We start from the raw sequence: 18,542 nt of genomic DNA, 5'->3' as shown, positions 1-18,542 counted from the left end.
TAAAAAAGGTTCCCCTATGATTACGAGCCTTTTTTTTAGAGTGTAGGGGAACCTTTTTAAGTGCTATATAGCACCAATCTTGGTGCTTCAGTGGTTCTTCAGCGGTTCTTCAGCGGTTCTTTGGCTGAGGTGCTATATAGCACCGCTATCATATACAGAACATGTTAAGATGGTGCTATACAGTGTTGCCATAGTTACTTTGAAAAAGTAATCTTATTACTGATTATTCCTTTAAAAAGTAACTTAGTTACTTCACAAATTACTTGATTTTAAAAGGAACCAAGTTAGATTACAAGTTACTTTATTAGTTACATTCAGCAGCTGCCGACAACACCCCTGCCGCCTCAACATAACACTCACTTTATTGGAAGTGCATTTTTAACAGTAACATCAACAATGTATCTCCTGACATTTTAAATTGAAATTAAAAAATATTCCCTGAAAAAAAAAAACATGTTTTAATAAGAAATGTAATAAAGACCGTCTTTCTTGACTTCACTTAACAAAAATACTCTCCCCGAGACGCAAGAAGAAAGCAAAAATATAGGCCTATATTTTTACTAAGGAAAATGATGAAAAAATAGTAACGCACAGTGACTTGGATAAATTACTTTAATCTGATTACTGGTTTGGAAATAGTAACGCGTTAGATTACTCGTTACTGGAAAAAGTAGTCAGATTAGAGTAACTGGCACAGATTACTGGCATCACTGGTGTTATATAGCACCAAAAGTGGTTCCCCTATGATTACGAGCCAAAAAACACTTTTAGTGCCATATATAGCACCATTTTTTTAGGGTGTATGGCTTTAACTGCTAATGAATTGCATTATGCCATCTCAAGCTAAATTAACATGTTTATTTATGAGTGAGAAATTTGTGATATATAACTAATTATGAATGTTAAATAAGAATAAGACTTGATTTCTCAAATTGCTGTATATGTCTATATGTCACTTTCTCTTTATTATATAATTTAAAATGACAGAAATGGCATTTAAAATGACATATCCATTCAAAATTCACAGATATGGTTTTATATCATTGTTGTTATTGCAAATCTGTTCTACAGAGACAAAAAAATGCATGCAATGCATATATTCCTCCAAAAACATAATTAACAGCCTATTTAAAAAAAAAAAAAATTATAGTTAATTTGGTTAATTATATTAATTTCATGTTAATATTTTTAAGCTCACCAAACACATAAAAGCAGCTTTGTGTGTGTGCGTGTGTGTACCTGGTATTTCCTAGATTATGGGGAACAAATGTCCCCACAAAGATAGTAATACCAGTAATTTTTGACCTTGTGGGGACATTTTTTGGCCCCCATGAGGGGAAACAGCTTAAAAAAAACAACTTAAAATTATACAAAATGAGGTTTTTTTGAAAATCTTAAAATGAAGAAAGTGTTGTGATGGGTAGGTTTAGGGGTAGGGTTAGTGTAAGGGAAGGGCATATTTGTACAGTATAAAAATCATGTCTATGGAAAGTCCCCATAAAACATGAAAACCTGTGTGTGTGTGTGTGTGTGTGTGTGTGTGTGTGTGTGTGTGTGTGTGTGTGTGTGTGTGTGTGTGTGTGTGTGTGTGTGTGTGTGTGTGTGTGTGTGTGTGTGTGTGTGTGTGTGTGTGTGTGTGTGTGTGTGTGTGTGTGTGTGTGTGTGTGTGTGTGTGTGTGTGTGTGTGTGTTTAGTGTAATATAATGTTGAGGACACAAATGGCACAGCATTAGTGTAGCACATGATTCTTCAGTTTCAGCACTTTGGACAGGGACTGTTTTAATCGCGAGAATAACGGAGATGGACACTAACACATTGGGATTAGGATCTAAATCTAATGCTTTATAAGCTTTTTACGATATCTATGACTCCTAGAATACAAATATAGAAAATATAAAAACAGTTTGTAGGGTTGCCTGCGTTTGTTTACCCAGCGCGCGCGCGAGAGAGAGAGAGAATAATGGGCACTGCACTGGTGTATTATAGGCCTACCTTATGCATAAACATAGATGAATGCTGCATGTCTGAATGGGTGTGATGGCTTGTGTAGACGTCACAGCATCTCTCAACAGCTTCCTGGGACCATCCGCCATCCCTTTAATGACGGGGAGCCCTGGAAACACATCGACCTCCGCCGTTATCTCGCGACCATGGCCGACGTTCCAGCGATAATAAACATCGCCATTTCATTGAAAATCCAACCTAACGACGGACCAGTGTTTTATAAAGTGGACGGGACGAGGTTCGGCCAGAGCAGGACAATCAAAATGCTAACAGGATCGAAATACAAAATCGAGGTGATCGTGAAACCGGGTAGCACGGAGGCCATGTAAGTCGGTTTAACGTGAATACGCGACTGAATTCATCGTGTAAAGCCTGTATTAGCTATGCATCTGATAGGCTATGTTGTTGCGTATAAATAGCCTAGCTCTTAGGAATCGATGTTTTGCCGTAATATTGTAACGATGTCGAAATATGCACCTGCGCCCCTGTAAGAAATGAAATAGCCTAGCCTATAGACTGCGTATGTGCATTAAATGAGATTCTTTATTTGGGAAATACGATATTTAGAAACGTCTAACTGAACCATGCGACAGTGCATTAGTCTTTAATGTTTTATCGACAGAAGGAATTTCAGATGTGTGCTAGATAGATAGCCTGACTCTTGTTTAAATGTGTTTTCAGCACAATGGGCATCGGTGGAAAGACCTTCCCGATGGAGCAGCAGTCCAAAGATGATGAGCAGATCGTCTACAATGGCACCTATGATACTGAGGGTGTGCCACACACCAAGAGCGGGGACAGACAACCTGTGCAGGTCTCCATAGAGGTAACAAAACCAGCAGAGAAGAATTATCAGCCTTTACTGCAATCATGTGGAATTGGTGGATGCTAAGTTGCTCAAACAGAGGATTAGGGATTTGAAGCTAAGTATTAAGACTTCAACTGAACTGGCGTGCATGATGCCTCCAGTCACTGAAGACATTTATTTGGTTGTTTATGATTTGCAGGTGAAAAAACAGGCAAGAAATCGTGCAAGAGAGTGACAGGGGTCTGTGGAAAAGTCTAGAAAAAAAACTGTACAAAAAATAATAATAATAATAATAATAATTAGATTAAAATAAACGAGTAAAGCAAATAAAAAATGTGACTAAAATAAAAAAATATATTAGTTAGTTATTCATCTATTAAATAAATTATATTAGATTAAAATAAATGAATACAAATTATTAATATAAATGAATAAAAAGTAGATTAAAATTAAATAAACAAGAAATAAATAATACATATAACAATACATTACTACATTGAGTAGAACAAAATGTATAATAATGTAACTGAAACTAATTTTAGTGTTTTTTGACAGATGCTGTATACATTTTCCCTCACAGGGATGATCATATTTGGGGGTCCGTGGGATCTAAAAGATTGAAAACCCCTCCCTTAAGGGTCAAGATATCACATTGGAGTGCATGGCCTCTTTTGACCTTTTGTCCATAACCACATAACAGCACCCTGGCATCCACAATCCTGACATTTACATTTACACACTTGGCAGACGTTTTTATCCAAAGTGACTTACATTGCATTTAAGCTGAAACTTTAGAGTTCATGCATATCATGGGAATTGAAGTCACGATCTTGGCGTTGCTAACATCATGCTCTACTGTTTGAGCTAAAGTGATTTTTTATAAGCAATCACCTCTTACACTTTCTTCAGAAAACAAACACATCTAGCTTAAAATAGGTGGATTTATTCAATAGTCTCTAAAATTCTAGGTCCTTTAATTTTGAAATCAGAATGTTAAGATTCATTAAAACATTTCAACACAACACTGATTATTATTTTCTACACTACACTTTCTGCAGTTGATGCTTAAAGGGATAGTTCACCCAAAAATCGAAAATTTGATGTTTTTCTGCTTACCCCCAAGGCATCCAAGATGTAGGTGTCTTCGTTTCTTCAGTAGAACACAAATGAAGATTTTTAACTCCAACCGTTGCTGTGTGTCACTCATATAATGCTTGTCAATGGGGTCGAATTCTATTAGAGTAAAAAAAACATGGACAGACAACTTCAAATGAAACCCCGCGGCTCGTGACGACACATCGATGTCTTAAAGACACAAAACGATCGGTTTCTGAGAGAAACCCAGCGGTATTTATGCAAATATATCACCTCATATCAGACGAACGCTTCAGCTCAGCAGACTGCCATCACTTCCCGTCAGTGAGGTCAAAATTCCGGCCAGGTCATAGATATGTATACATAGATTCCGCATTCGAGCGATCCACGCCATGATCCACGTAGGCACTAATGAGGAATCTATGTATATATCTATGACCCGGCTGCTATTTGACCTCACTCACGGGAAGTGATGGCAGTTTGGAGAGCTGAAGCGTTCGTCTGATATGAGGTGATATAATTGCATAAATACCGCTCGGTTTCTCTCAGAAACCGATCGTTTCGTGTCTTAAAGGGTTAGTTCACCCAAAAATGAAAATTCTGTCATTAATTACTTCCCCTCATGTCGTTGGACACCCGTAAGACCTCCGTTCATCTTCGGAACACAAATGAAGATATTTTAGTTGAAATCTGATGGCTGAGAAAGGCCTCCATTGGCTCAATGGCACTTTACACTCTCAAGACCCTTAAAAGGCACTAAAGACGTCGTTACAAAGTCCATCTCACTACAGTGGTTCTAAAATAACTTTATGAATCGGCGTCAATAGTTTTTGTGCGCAAAAAAACCCTAAATAACGACTTGCATAGTGATGACGACTTCAAAACACAGCATCATGAAACTTCGAAGCGTTATGAATCAGTGAGTCGAATGATGATTCGGATCGCGAGTCAAACTGCTGAAATTTGGCGATTCAAACCGCTGATTCGACTCACTGATTCATAACGCTTCAAAGCTTCATGAGGCCGTGTTTTGAAATCGTCATCACTATATAAGTCGTTATTTAGGGTTTTTTTGCGCACAAAAACTATACTCTCCGATTCATAAAGTTATTGTAGAACCACTGTAGTGAGATGGACTTTGTAACGACGTCTTTAGTGCCTTTTAAGGGTCTTGAGAGTGAACCGTGCCATTGTGTCAATGGAGGCCTTTCAGAGCCATCAGATTTCAACTAAAATATCTTCATTTCTGTTCCGAAGATGACATGAGGGTAAGTAATTAATGACAGAATTTTCATTTTTGGGTGAACTAACCCTTTAAGACATCGATGTGTCGTCACGAGCCGCAGGGTTTAATTTGAAATTGTCTGTCCATGTTTTTTTTACTCTAATAGAATTCGACCCCATTGACAAGCATTATATGAGTGACACACAGCAACGGTTGGAGTTAAAAATCTTCATTTGTGTTCTACTGAAGAAACAAAGACACCTACATCTTGGATGCCCTGGGGGTAAGCAGAAAAACATCAAATTTCCGTTTTTGGGTGAACTATCCCTTTAAGGATGCAAAGCCTATATTTTTGTTATTAACAATATACATTAATGGTAATCTCCAAAACATATAACAAACTTAAAAATAAATTCTATTTTATATATATATATTTTTCATTTTATTACACACTGCCCGGTCAAAAAAAAAAAGTTGCTGTTTGGATTTTAAATAGGAGACTGCATATGAGTCTATGATTGGATCAAAAATTTGATGCACCTCTTGATGGAATAATAAATGTTGTGATTAGGGCTGTCAAAAGATTAATCGCGATTAATCGCATCCAAAATAAAAGTTTGTGTTCACATAATATATGTGTGTGTACATGTTAATTATTATTTATATATAAATACACAAACATTCATGTATATATTTAAGAAATATTTGCATGTATATACTGTATATACATTTATATAATCTGTTTTATATATAAAAAATAATATTTTTTTCTTAAATATATACATGCTTGTGTGTGTATTTATATATAAATAATAATTAACAGAGTACACACACATATATTATGTAAAAACAAACTTTTATTTTGGATGCGATTAATCTTTTGACAGCCCTAGTTGTGATATTATTTCTATCAAGAGGTGCATCAGTTTTTGGTCAATATCTTGTATTGACAATGCAAGAGTCCAGCTCTCTGTAAAGTCTCCTCCAGCACATCCCAAAGCCTTTCAGTGAATTTAAAGGAACACTCCGACTTTTTGGGACTTTAGCTTATTCACTGTATAAGCTAAAGGAGCTCTGTCTGACGCTACACACTCCATCAATGAGAGTTAGAAGAACAATTGCCAAACATATAACATGCTAGAAACATAAAAATCCCTGCAATAATGATCCAATCATAGACTCTTAAGCATTTGCCTGTTTAAACCAAACAGCGACTATTTTTCTTTTGGCCGGGCCGTGTATTTAATCTATATTAATTTGGAAGCAAATACATGGACAAGCAAGAAAAACCTGTAACACCTAACATAATAGCAATAAAAAATGTATAAACTGTGAGCTAAATCAATTTAGGATGCTACATGTACATATTAAGAGCATCGTGTGTAATTTTGCATTGTTATAGAGCGCATGAAGAGAGCTGAGCTGAACTATAAAATGTTCCTAACCTTCCATCTCCCTGTCGTCGCCAGTTCAAAGATGCCGGCATGTTTGAGACCGTGTGGCAAGTGAAATACTACAACTACTACAAGAGAGAACACTGCCAGTTCGGCAACAGCTTCAACTCCATCGAGTACGAGGCCAAGCCCAACGAGACCCGCAGCCTCATGTGGATAAACAAAGAGGTCTTCCTGTAAAACACGGCACAGAAGCAGCAGCAAACATGCACAATATGTCCTGTAACCATCATGGGGCCGCTGTGTGTGGGACGGATGACTCCAAGCTCCTCAGTGGACATTTAAGGCCGATCCATCAGGGTATCTGTTCACCAGTCAAGCAATGCTCCTTTTTGTTCTACCACTGGTCATGCATGATTTCCAGTTTCAGTTGTCTGTCGCTCTGGACTGAATTTCGCCTCATTTGCTGTATGTCTCAAGCCCGAGCTGGTGAAACTCTGAAAAAGATGAGGATTTTCAGCTCTCTCTTGGTCATTTGCACATCACATATCTGCTCTATTATGGTTACAAATACACTGAGACCATCTTTCCACCAGACTCAGATGAGAAGGCTCAGAAGGCCTGTATTTAACCCAGTCATTTGCTGTTAAAGAGACAGGCAATGCTTGCTCAAAAAGGTGCTCTATGAACGTACACAGGCTATACATGATACTCTATATTAGTGTGTATAATTATAAAAGTAAAGACCAGTCAGTTAATATTGTGGTCTTTTGGAACCAGCGTAAAACAATTATATCTCTGACAGGCGTGCCTGTTTATGGTGTGAATGGATGATTAATTATTTCCCATTATTGTTGTTGTTTACTGCTTAAACTGTTATTTATGTTGCCTATTTCTTCACAGAAGCATTAGTTCACTGGTGAGAGTTAGATGTGAATCAGAAATGAAGTTAGTGCTTTATTTTGACTTAATTCTATTCCTATTTTCACTCATATTCTTATTGTTTGTTTGCCTATGTGTGTTGCTGAATATCAGTCTTGATTTTAATCAGTCAAGTGTGACTTTGAGCCAAACTTTTGACTTCTTTTTGTAAGAATATAAACAATATTGTTGCTTGAAGTTCTGTGCTGTTTTAATAAATGTGTTTCAGTTTAAGACAAAAGACCAAAAGAAGAATAAGGAAAGAAAAAAACGCACAAATATGCAATAAATTGAAAATAACATGCTGATTGTTTTTAGCAACGCATATTAAAATACGAATGCATTTATGTGTTATATTTAGCCCTGATACCAAAAGCACTTTTATAGTACTTTTAATTTTATAACCAGGTACTGCAGCATTTCAGCATGAACCAATACTGAAGGCTGACTGACTTAAAAATGTACATTCTTAAAGGGATAGTTCACCCAGAAAAATGAAAATTCAGTCATCATTTACTCACCCTAATGTTGTTCCAAACCTGTATGAATTTCTTTCTTCTGCTGAACACAAAAGAAGATATTTTGAAGAATATGGGTAGACAAACAGTTGATGGATCCAGAAAAAAATATATATATATAAGGAATGAAAAAAACTCACAAATATGCAATAAATTGAAAATAACATGCTGGTTGTTTTTAGCTACGCATATTAATATAATTGAGTAACCTTATAGCTGACAGGCATTATAGGTAACTATAATGACCATCATATGAAGCTATTTTTGTCATCCGACAGCTTGTGCAGATTAAATACAGTATATAGGTTGTTATTTTTAATAAGTATGTTTATAGACACACACCTGCCACACTTTAAGGTGCAAATACACCAATATTTGTAATAATAAAAGCAACAATAAAGGGCCTTCATGATATATATATATATATATAAAATGTGCCACAGCAAAAACAAATGATAAAAAAACACAAATGAAAAAACATTTCATGTAAACACAATTTAAAAAGAGAGAGAAATGTATTAATTGCACTTGTAAAACATTGCAAAAAATGCATATATGTGTTATATTTAGCCCTAATACCAATAATATTCACAAAAACAATTTTATTGTACTTTATTTTTTGTAATTATATTAAAAAATATAAACAGTATTAAAGGGACAGTACACACGTACAAAAAAGAAAAGAAAAGAGAATTCAGTCTTAATTTACTCACCCTCATGTTGTTCCAAACCTGGGGGAAGTCATACTATGGGCCCATCAACTGTTTGGCTACCCATATTCTTCAAAATGTCGTCTTCTGTGCTCAGCAAAAGAAACAAATGAATGCAGGTTTGGAACAACATGAGTGTGAGTAAATGATGACTGAATTTTCATTTTTTTGTGTGTACTGTCCCTTTAAGTAACAGCATAAAATAACTATCCATCCATCTCCTCTTCAGCAAAGTCAAATACTAGGTTTCTCTTTCTGACTTAAAATACAAAATCACTTGATAAGCGTTAATGATGCAAATGTGTTCGTGTATATTCACAGGGAGAGAAAATAAGGCAGAAATGCCCGGATGTGAAGTGCTGTTCTAATGCACCTCCCCCCTCCGCTCGGTTCAGTCTTGCTCTCTCCCTCCCTCTCTTTTCTCTCTCCACCACCAGCACCAGCACCAGCTCAACCCACTGCCTCTTCCCCCTCCGCTGCGGACCTACCGAAGCCACTGCAGTGAATCCGTCATCCGTCGACTGAAAGACCGAGGAGAAAACCCGAGCGACGCGCTATCGCGACTTCCTCGCTCAGAAGAATAACCGTCACCGAGAGCGACAGTTCAGTTCCGCGAGATTCTGCACAAGGCGAAGACAACCCCGGCGACAGAATGGTAAGGATCCCCAACAGCTCTCGCTAAACCGCTGCAAATAGATCCGAGATAGCGGTTACTTCCTATACTGTTGCGCTTCGTATGAATCGCGCGTTAACGCGCTTTTCTGGTGCCGTGGCGGACTGGAAATGCGCTCGCGGTGTCGTGATCAAAGCCACTGTTGATAAAACAGAGCCATGGCTGTCAGTGTGGCCCACGTTCAGGCTCTGTTAGGCTATGAACGGAGAAACACACACGGAAAACACGTCGCTATCTTATATATAACTTATATATTCAGTGCAAATGCTGTGTTTGCCCCGATCAGTGATCAAATGTAATGGCGCGGCTGGGAAAGAGAAACATTGTGTGTGTGGCTGAGGCTCAATCGATACCGCTGTCAAACTGATCGAGAGCTGTTTTGCGCGTAAAATAGATCCTTTGACAACTTGAATCGACTGGTTGATTCTCCAGAAATGATTGACTTTGCTGGGCCATCAGTTTTAAGACGGGGTTTCCTACATTTGGGGAACTTTTCTACCCCCCCGGCATTATTTTAAAGATGTGCTTCTTCATGAAACAGTCATTTTAAACGTTTAGATTATGACAGATTGAGATTTTCACTCATTTTTAGGGTTTCTTAAAGGGACAGTTCACCCTAAAATAAAATTCCTGTCATTTACTCACCCCCAAACTGTTCCAAACCTTAATTTCTGATGAAAACAAAGGAAGATATTATGAAGAATGTTTGCAACCAAGCAGTTGTTTTTTTCCCCCATACTATGGATTGATTCAAATATCATTCTTGGGTGAACTATCCCTTTAAATGTGCTAGACTGTGTCTGTTTGTGCTTTTCTGTCCACCCAGACTTTTCAACTCACCCTGTATAATAATTTTCTAAAAAGTCCTAAAATTAGGGAAATTGCACCTTTTCATTTTCACCTCATTTGATATTAAAGTCACAATATGTAATTTTTCGCCGCTACAGGTCGCTTATTCAAAACAAAGGCGTAGTTTGATGGCACGTCTTGATTTCGCTGAGCTTTTATTATGCCGCAGACGTCCACTTCTTCCACTCATGCGTACGTGGGGTAACGCAGCGCTGTTTTATCATATAGAAACATTATTTGTACAGTGTGTTGAAAGTTGTTATAATGCTGCTCTGCGGCGACGCTGAGACACTTGTTCACACTGCAGTGAGCTAGGCATCAAGAAAACGAGATTTAAACTGTAAGACTAACTGTGTTGAGCTATATAACAATGATTCGTTTTCTGTCTATGAATGTATCCAAAGAGTTGCTCACATGTCTAATAAAAAAAGTAAACAAAATATATAAAGTGCTCGAAGTGGGGCGGTACTCACTGGTACTACATTGTAGTACCTACCTCGCTTTTTTAACGGATCAATTGTCTGTGCAATATGACTGTGACTGAAGCCCAATTCACCCTTTGCCGCAAGTTTGATTGACAGGTGATCTGACCAATCACATCGCTGAATCTGCCGTTTTGTCCGACAAAGCAAAGTTCGTAGATTAACGTCGGTGGACTTGAACTTGAAAAAACGGTGTGTACTGACGTCTTTCCGCGGTTGAAACAACATTTCTTTTAGTGTTCATTCATGTTTATTTTCGTGCTTATCAATGAACTAGAAGGAAGAGATAATCGGTTCACGAGGCGCTACAGCGATCACGACACTTTAAAGAGCCACAAAACGCTATTTATTGTTTACATTTCTTAAAAAAATTACAATTTCAAAGTTGAAACTTTGTTTCATATGAAAAGTATCTTGCTCTGTCCTGTCTGTCTGCGTGTTGTCAGTGTCCTCTTTGCTCCGCAATGTATTTTCTCTGCGTGAGAACGTGTGTGTGTGTGTGTGTGTGTGTGTGTGTGGTGTGAGAGCGCCATGGCTTGTCGGACATAGCAACAGTAACTAAAGGAGGCGGGTCTTTGCGCTTCAAAAGTGTTCAGATTTGCACGAGCCATTCCTATGCGACGCTGATGATAAAATGTGCGTCCCATGTGATTGCTATTGAGAATGTAGTAAAACACTACAGAGAAAGTCCAACATGATCTAAAATGACTGATGAAAAGAGGAGGAAACCTCATCCTGCAAGCTTTTTAAACTCCTGATGACCACATTTACTAGAACTTATCAAGTTCCATTGTATTTATTGTGGTACATTTTTGACTAGTTGTATAATTTATAATTGATAATCAGTTGTTAAGGGAATAGATTTTTCACTAAAGATGTGTATTACACCTGTGCCATGTTGTAGCTATTGTTTCTAACTGTGTTGCTATCTTTCATAACACATGCTATAGATTAAAAAAAAGAAAGAAAAAAGTTAACATTGGCATGGTAATGAGGAGCCGTCAATGGTCTTGCTTTGTAAATAAACCCTTATTGTAACAAATGCTATAGTTAAACAATTGCAAGAACTATATGTTAGTTTTAAGGCTGAGTACAAGTTAGAGCTTTAAAATATGGACCTTCTTGAATTATTGACTAAACAATCCACCCCCAACAAAGCCCCGCCCCATTTGTGAGTACCGGCACTTTATTTTTTTCCACTTCAAGCACTGAATATATACCATTCTAGTGGTTGTTGGGTATTTTAATCCAAAAATCTTACACATTGTGCCTTTTAATATGTGCATTTCTGTTGTTCTTATAACAAGACAATCACTGCTGTCATTAGATTACAATCGTGTTTCTTCAAAAACCTAATATTTGGTTATTATAGAAATTGTGAAGTGACCGGGATGTTTTCAGATTTTTACATCATGATCTGAGAGTGGATTTATTAGGTGTCGGATAGAGTTTATTAGAAACATTGTTGGTGAATCATGCTTATGTGGCCTCACTGTAATATTGAAGTCGTATCAAGTTTTTGTTCATACGTTTATCTACCAATATACAGTAAGCGGAAGAAACTAGCAAAGGGTTCCCTCAGTTATGCAAAATCTGGAAATATCCTTTCAGTCATATTAGTATTAGCCGTATTAACAAATGAGAGATGAATTTGTGCCAAAATAGGGGTTGATTGGATGTACAGCCATTGAGGTAAAGATATGGGACGTTGATATTTATTTTGCCATCCTAACTATAAATGATTATATTGTATTTTGTTTTGTTCCCAGAACAGATCTGCAACCCATTTTTGACTCTTTCTTTTTTGACTCTAAATTGTTATCTAGTAAACTGGATTATGACTGGTCAAATAATGGAAATTCATTGGTCCAAAGGTGTGGGAACCCTGAACCTGTTGTTTGTGTCTTGTTGGCATTGACTTGAGCCTCAATGTACTCCGAATTGCAGTCATGAGCAGGGGGGCCAATTAGGGGTGTAACGATTCGTTTTAACAACGATTCGATTCGTATCACGATTTGAGGTTGTCGATACGTTTCAAGGACGATTTTGGTTCATTTAGAACGATACGATCCGAATCGATTCAGTAACTTTTTAGCCAAAAATTGTGTGACTGAAATAAATATCTGGATACTGGTCAGTGCAGGTGAAGTTTCCAAGATTCCTGTTGTTTCTTGTAAGGGAATCAGGTATAAATTAATGATGGATATAAACAAACAAGTAAACAACAATTAATGGCAAATGCATTCAAATTTTATTTGAATAAAGTGCAACCAACAGTTTAGGTTGAATTAACAGGAAGTTAACCTTTTCTGCTCTCATTTTCAATATTCAATACCTTTTCAATAAAAGCCCAGTAAGTGCAACCAACATTTCAACAGTAGGTTAACCTGCTACTTCTGCTTTTGTTATCCAACATATTAATATTACAATATTAATATAAAAAATAAAGTGCAACTAACTTCTCTTCAGGTTTAATTAATAGTAGGTGTACCTGTTACTTTTGCTGTTGTTTTTCAACATTAAAATAATACAAATACAATATTAATATCAAAAATAAAGTGCAACCAACATTTCTTCAGGTTGAATAAACTGGCTGAACCTGCTACTACTCTCAGTTTAATAAACAAACAATATTTAACAAAAGATAAAATGTAACCAACTACTCTTCAATGACTCTACAGATTTCTTTTTCAAAAATATCAACATGATCTGACCGCAGAACACTTCTCTGTGCGTTCACTATGTCGCCAGCAGTGCTAAAAACTCGCTCTGCTGGCACACTGGTGTCAGGAATGCACAGGTAACAAGCAAGGGTTGAAAGTACAGGTAGCTGTTTCTCCTGGTGGCTTGATAATTTCTCGCTCGTTGGCTTCTCCTCTGCCATCCGCCATGCTATGTTTTGTTTTCTTAGCGCTGGTGCGTGCGTTGCGATGATGTCACAGATAGGCAGACTGAATCGAGTAACGTTTAACGCCTTTATCATTAAAAGTGCTAAGAAAAAACATCCATATAAAGTCTGTTGTGCTTAAATCCAATGCGTTATTTCCAATGATCGATACAATCGATTGATTACCTTTTAAAACGATGTTAGATCGATATATGTCGTCCGGAAGGCCAACTTGCCGAGCACAGATCGATGTAGTTCGATCGTAGGAAAATAAATCGATACATCGATGTAGTAGATGAATCGTTACACCCCTAGGGCCAATACAATGAATATGTATGTATAATTAATGAGAGCTAATAAAAGATACACAATGTAAAAGTTTAAAAATGACCTTAGTTGGAATGAGCACTTCTTCTAATCAGATGCTGCAATCGGCCGATGAGCTAATGGCAGTCTGCATATCTGTGTATCAATGCAAATGACCCTAAAAGAAGACACTCAATGCACTCAATTTAAAGAATAGAAAAGCATGCATACTTGGGATGCATTATGTTCTTCAAGGACTAGCTTCACAGACCCAGAATTAGCCTAGTCTCAGACACTACCAAAACCATGTCTATATTCATTTTAGATTTTATCCCCTGTCCCAAATATTTCTTCTGTAGTACCTTAACAGACAAAATCAGACCTTTTTCATATTTCCAGGGCTGATTTGGGTGGAAAATGAGTTGAATAGATTTTACCGTGGTACCATACTACCATAAAACTGTATAAAATTACCTATTGACTAACTTATGTTAACTTCATGCTAGCGTTTTATATTCTGAAATAATGGCAAATTAACAGTAGCTTGTATTTGTTGTTGCTGTGTCTTTAGGATGAATCCCTTGATCATTATTTTGTTGCATTAATTCATCATTTTAAAGTCGTAATGAAGCTGAAGTAGCGACGGGATTTGCTTCGATGCATTGGTTGTTGATTGGATGTTGAGATGTGGCCGTTGCACTCAAAAGTAGATGCAGGCCCTGTTCCAAATGGCACACTTCATGTGCACTTACAGTCTTGTTGACTTACAATGGCAGCCTTGTGCGTGTGTCCGTTAAGTCCACAAGACCGTAGGGTATCACGCGTGTCATTTTAGGTTTCACAAGTGCTTGCGAGTGCCCCCTTTGTGGGCTGTATGCGCACTTTTGCAACAGACTTCTACCCGACAGCCAAAGCGGTGTTATGTCACAAAAGTGTGGACTTGGTGGAAGATTGCAAGGGCTTAGGGTTCCATTTGGGACGGGGCCGCAGATGAACATGAGCTTGAAGGGCCGGTTTAAGTGCACTAAAAGTCTCCAGAGAGTCAATTACTAGGTCAAAACAACTGTTTAAAAAAATGAAACCTGCACAGATGACTTGTTGCATTGCATTTTGTAGGGGTCTAACGGATCGTAGTTGATCCGTGATCCATGCGAACCAGGCTCCGCTGTTCGGCATGCGGATTAAATGCAAGTTTAACCGCCATAGAGTGAAAGGTTATCATTAGCACATGTTTTGTCTTGCTAGTTTACGCATTCAATAGATTTTAAACCATTCCAGTGCTGGAAAGGCTGAGGAGAATTTAATTCGGTACTCGCACAGCCGCGCGCACCAGAAGCGCGCACACAGATAGCGTAAGAACTCCGAATTGATTCTAACAACAAAACATATCTTTAACAAAGATTAATCTATATTAAATGTATACAGTAAACTTATTTTACGTTTAATTATTACATTTCTGTACCTGAAATGAATACAGTTAGACCGTACTTTATTTGTAACTTTGTTATATTTGACCCTAAACCACAAAATAAGGGTATTTTTTTTTTGTGAGATTTATACATCACCTGAAAGCTGAATAAATAAGCTTGATAATTGATGTATGGTTTGTTGGGATAGGACAATATTTGGCCGCAATACAACTATTTGAAAATCCGGAATCTGAGGGTGCAAACCAAAGAGCATGGCGACGCCCAACCCATGTAAGGAAGATAACAGTGTTCAAACAGAGATGGCGACAAAGAGGTAACACTTACAGACTGCAGCTTTAAAGTGAGTTTTTCTTGCTGATCCGAAAATGTATCCAATCCGTGACTCAAAAACCGAAATATAAGTTTTGTGATCCATTGAACCGTTAGCATTTAAAAAAAATACATGGGGTGAATTTTAATTTCATGCTGACTTTGAAAAGTAAATGATGCAAATGTGTATCTGTTGACGTCATGTTTAGGGGTGATTTGCATATTCGTTTTATATCATTACTTTTCATCTGCTCTTTCCCTTTAAAAATGCTTTTCAAAGCATTTCTTCCCAAATAAGGCACAAATCACAAGGGTTTCCCTTTTGGTCATGAAAGTAAAGACAGATGCCAGTTGGCTAAATAGGGGTGCACGATATTCACAAAAATGTGATATTGCGATATCGATAATGAATATTGCGATATCGATATTAATTTCGATATTTTTAAACCTAAGTAAAATTATAAAAGTTACAGAAAACGCATCAAAATAGATTCATAACAAATAAAACAAATTCTTACAACACAAGGTTTAAAGGTTTTCAACTGACAGTCATATTGGACTGGTACAACATGAATAAATAAATAATAATCATGTCTGGTTTTACAGTAGGGATGCAACAATACAGTTAGAACAGAAAGAGTTATTATTATTTTTATTATAATTTTTTGTTTTTATTGCAATATTCTTTTTTAATTTTACTTAAAAGACTTGGAAATACCTTACTTAACTTTACTTAAAAAAAACATTGTACACATTCCTAGAGTATAATATAATATAATATATATATATATATATATATATAAGATTTACAGTGGCAGCTCAGAGCAGTACAGCATGAAAGTGTATGAATAAATGTAAAATTAAAGAGAGAGTTCACTCAAATGAAAATTCTGTCATCAATTACTGGCGCTCAAGTTGTTTTACACCTGGATAAAGTTCTCTGTTCTGTTGGACATAAAATATATTTTAAAGAATGTTGGAAATCAACAGTTGCTGGTCCCCATTGTAGGAAATAATAATATGGATGCCAATGGCTACCATCAACTGTCTGTGTTCAACAGAAGAAATTAATACAGGTTTGAACAACATTAGATGAGTAAATAATGACATTGTTTTAGAGGTGAACTGTCCCTTTAAGGACAAGCGGAAGCATGTTCACTATGAGGCTGCGCAGCTGTCAATGTAAGACCTCTACACATCTAATACACAGACACACGCAATTTTACTTTCACTTTAGACATAACTGACTGTGTTTATGTTAACCATGTGTGTATTTGACAGTATTAGCGCAATAAGACTACTTAGTCCAGTAATCACGTGTTTGACAGGCTTTTAGTGCGCGAGCTCAGCGCATGTTAAAACAGTGCATGAGCATGCGAATGAAATGTTTAACCGGTAACGTAATGCTTTAAAACGCATTCAAATAATGAACTTTCGTGATTGTGAATAACTATAGTGTTCCGTGAGTATAACTCTCTGACACCAGCATTGCAAGCGTGGCTAAACACCCCTAACTTGTGCATAGTGATCGGATATCTGCTCATATCAGCGTGTAGACTGAAAGGCACACTCAAACAGAGCCGAAATAAACTGAGAGAAATATTTAAAACGGAGAGAAATAAAAAGTGGCTTGTGGTGGTTCTTAACGATTTCATCTTCTCCCTGAGCAACACTCATTTTCTTACTTTTGTGTTCTTTCTTTTGCTCCACTTGCTCCCTTCGCTCTCTCTTTTAGGTCCTTTCTTTTCTTTCGCTTCGTTTTGTCGTGCGCTGGTGTGTGCGTCGAGCCGGCCCGACAAGAGTGTGTGTGTGTGTGTGTGTAGAGCGAGGGAGAAGTGAGAGAGTGACGGTTAGCTTTGGAGCGAGTAGGAGGGACCCGGTTTTAAAAAAAATAGATCCGATAAAGAATGTATATACAGTGAAACGAGTCTCATTTTGTCATAAACAAAATATCGCATAATTATCGCGAGAATTACGATATAATATCGGGCAACGTGATATCGCGATAACGATATTGAATCGATATATCGTGCATCCCTAGCGTCTACCGAAGAAACTTCCTGATTGGACATTTGAAATGATTGGGAATGTGGTGATTTCATAAAGGGTGGGATGTAGCCCAATCGAAAGTTCTGCGACATTTTAGCGGAGCAGTCATTCCCTGTATGGAAGTTTCCTCCAGGTTTCGTCTTTCCTTGCCTGGTGACTTGCTCACGCTTGAGACTATATGACCTGATGAAGTAATCCTAAACCCTCAATCCACTTTAAGTTAATTTGCTGTCGCTCTACCACTAGTCAAAATAGCACAGGGCACTCAGCCTTAGCTAACCTACTCTAGCTGAGGCAAAGCACTGTCTGTTTGTAGTGCACGTGTGCGGACTGACTAATTTTAGAGGGAGAGACGCACTGAAACGGCTCTATTTGAATACAGCAAATTAGAGAAGTCACTGTTTGACCGCACAGTAACTGAAGTGACCTGTCCCACACGGGTTTAATCTACTTCTTCCACGCCACACTCAAAAAAATGATTCTTTAAACTTACTTAATTTAATTATGGACAGTGGTTCCACACAAGCAAATTGCTTTTTATTAACATTAATGGAATTTTTCTAATCTATGTAAACTCCTTGTGTTGGGACAACACGACTGAATGGGGAAGAATCTATGTGAAATAGTAATGTTGAACTAAATCAGTGGAATTGCTTCCCTATAAATAAAATCGGTTAAGTTAAATGAACATGCACACTCAAAAAAATAACTCATTGGACAAACTCAGTTTACCTGAGGGGAGGTTTTCCATCCAATAAATATGTGTAACCCCCAACTCATAAAAAACTAATTCATACAATGAAATGTAATTGAGTTGGTTCAACTCAATTTTATCTAATAGTTTAATTGATATTTATATATGTATAACATTACTTTTTTTTC

General features: G+C 37.2%; 2 protein-coding genes across 2 annotated transcripts in view; both read left to right on the top strand.

Moving 5' to 3' along the window:
• The first annotated feature begins 1,548 nt into the window (after positions 1-1,548).
• cnrip1a (cannabinoid receptor interacting protein 1a) lies at positions 1,549-8,409 on the top strand. Its single transcript, XM_079812045.1, has 3 exons — positions 1,549-2,329; positions 2,686-2,830; positions 6,602-8,409. Exons 1-3 carry the CDS (start codon positions 2,010-2,012, stop codon positions 6,764-6,766), a joined length of 630 nt encoding a protein of 209 aa, XP_079668171.1. The 5' UTR covers positions 1,549-2,009; the 3' UTR covers positions 6,767-8,409.
• Positions 8,410-9,033: 624 nt separating this feature from the next.
• The window catches only part of ppp3r1b (protein phosphatase 3 (formerly 2B), regulatory s1ubunit B, alpha isoform, b), a 37,877-nt gene continuing 28,368 nt past the window's right edge, over positions 9,034-18,542 (top strand). The window contains exon 1 of the mRNA XM_079812736.1: positions 9,034-9,330. Coding sequence (XP_079668862.1) covers positions 9,328-9,330 — 3 coding nt within the window. The 5' untranslated portion in view covers positions 9,034-9,327. The remainder of the gene's footprint in view (positions 9,331-18,542) is intronic.

The sequence above is a fragment of the Gobio gobio genome (assembly GCF_949357685.1).
Source record: "Gobio gobio genome assembly, chromosome: 3".
NCBI lineage: Eukaryota > Metazoa > Chordata > Actinopteri > Cypriniformes > Gobionidae > Gobio > Gobio gobio.
This window is presented reverse-complemented; position numbering and strand designations above follow the sequence as displayed.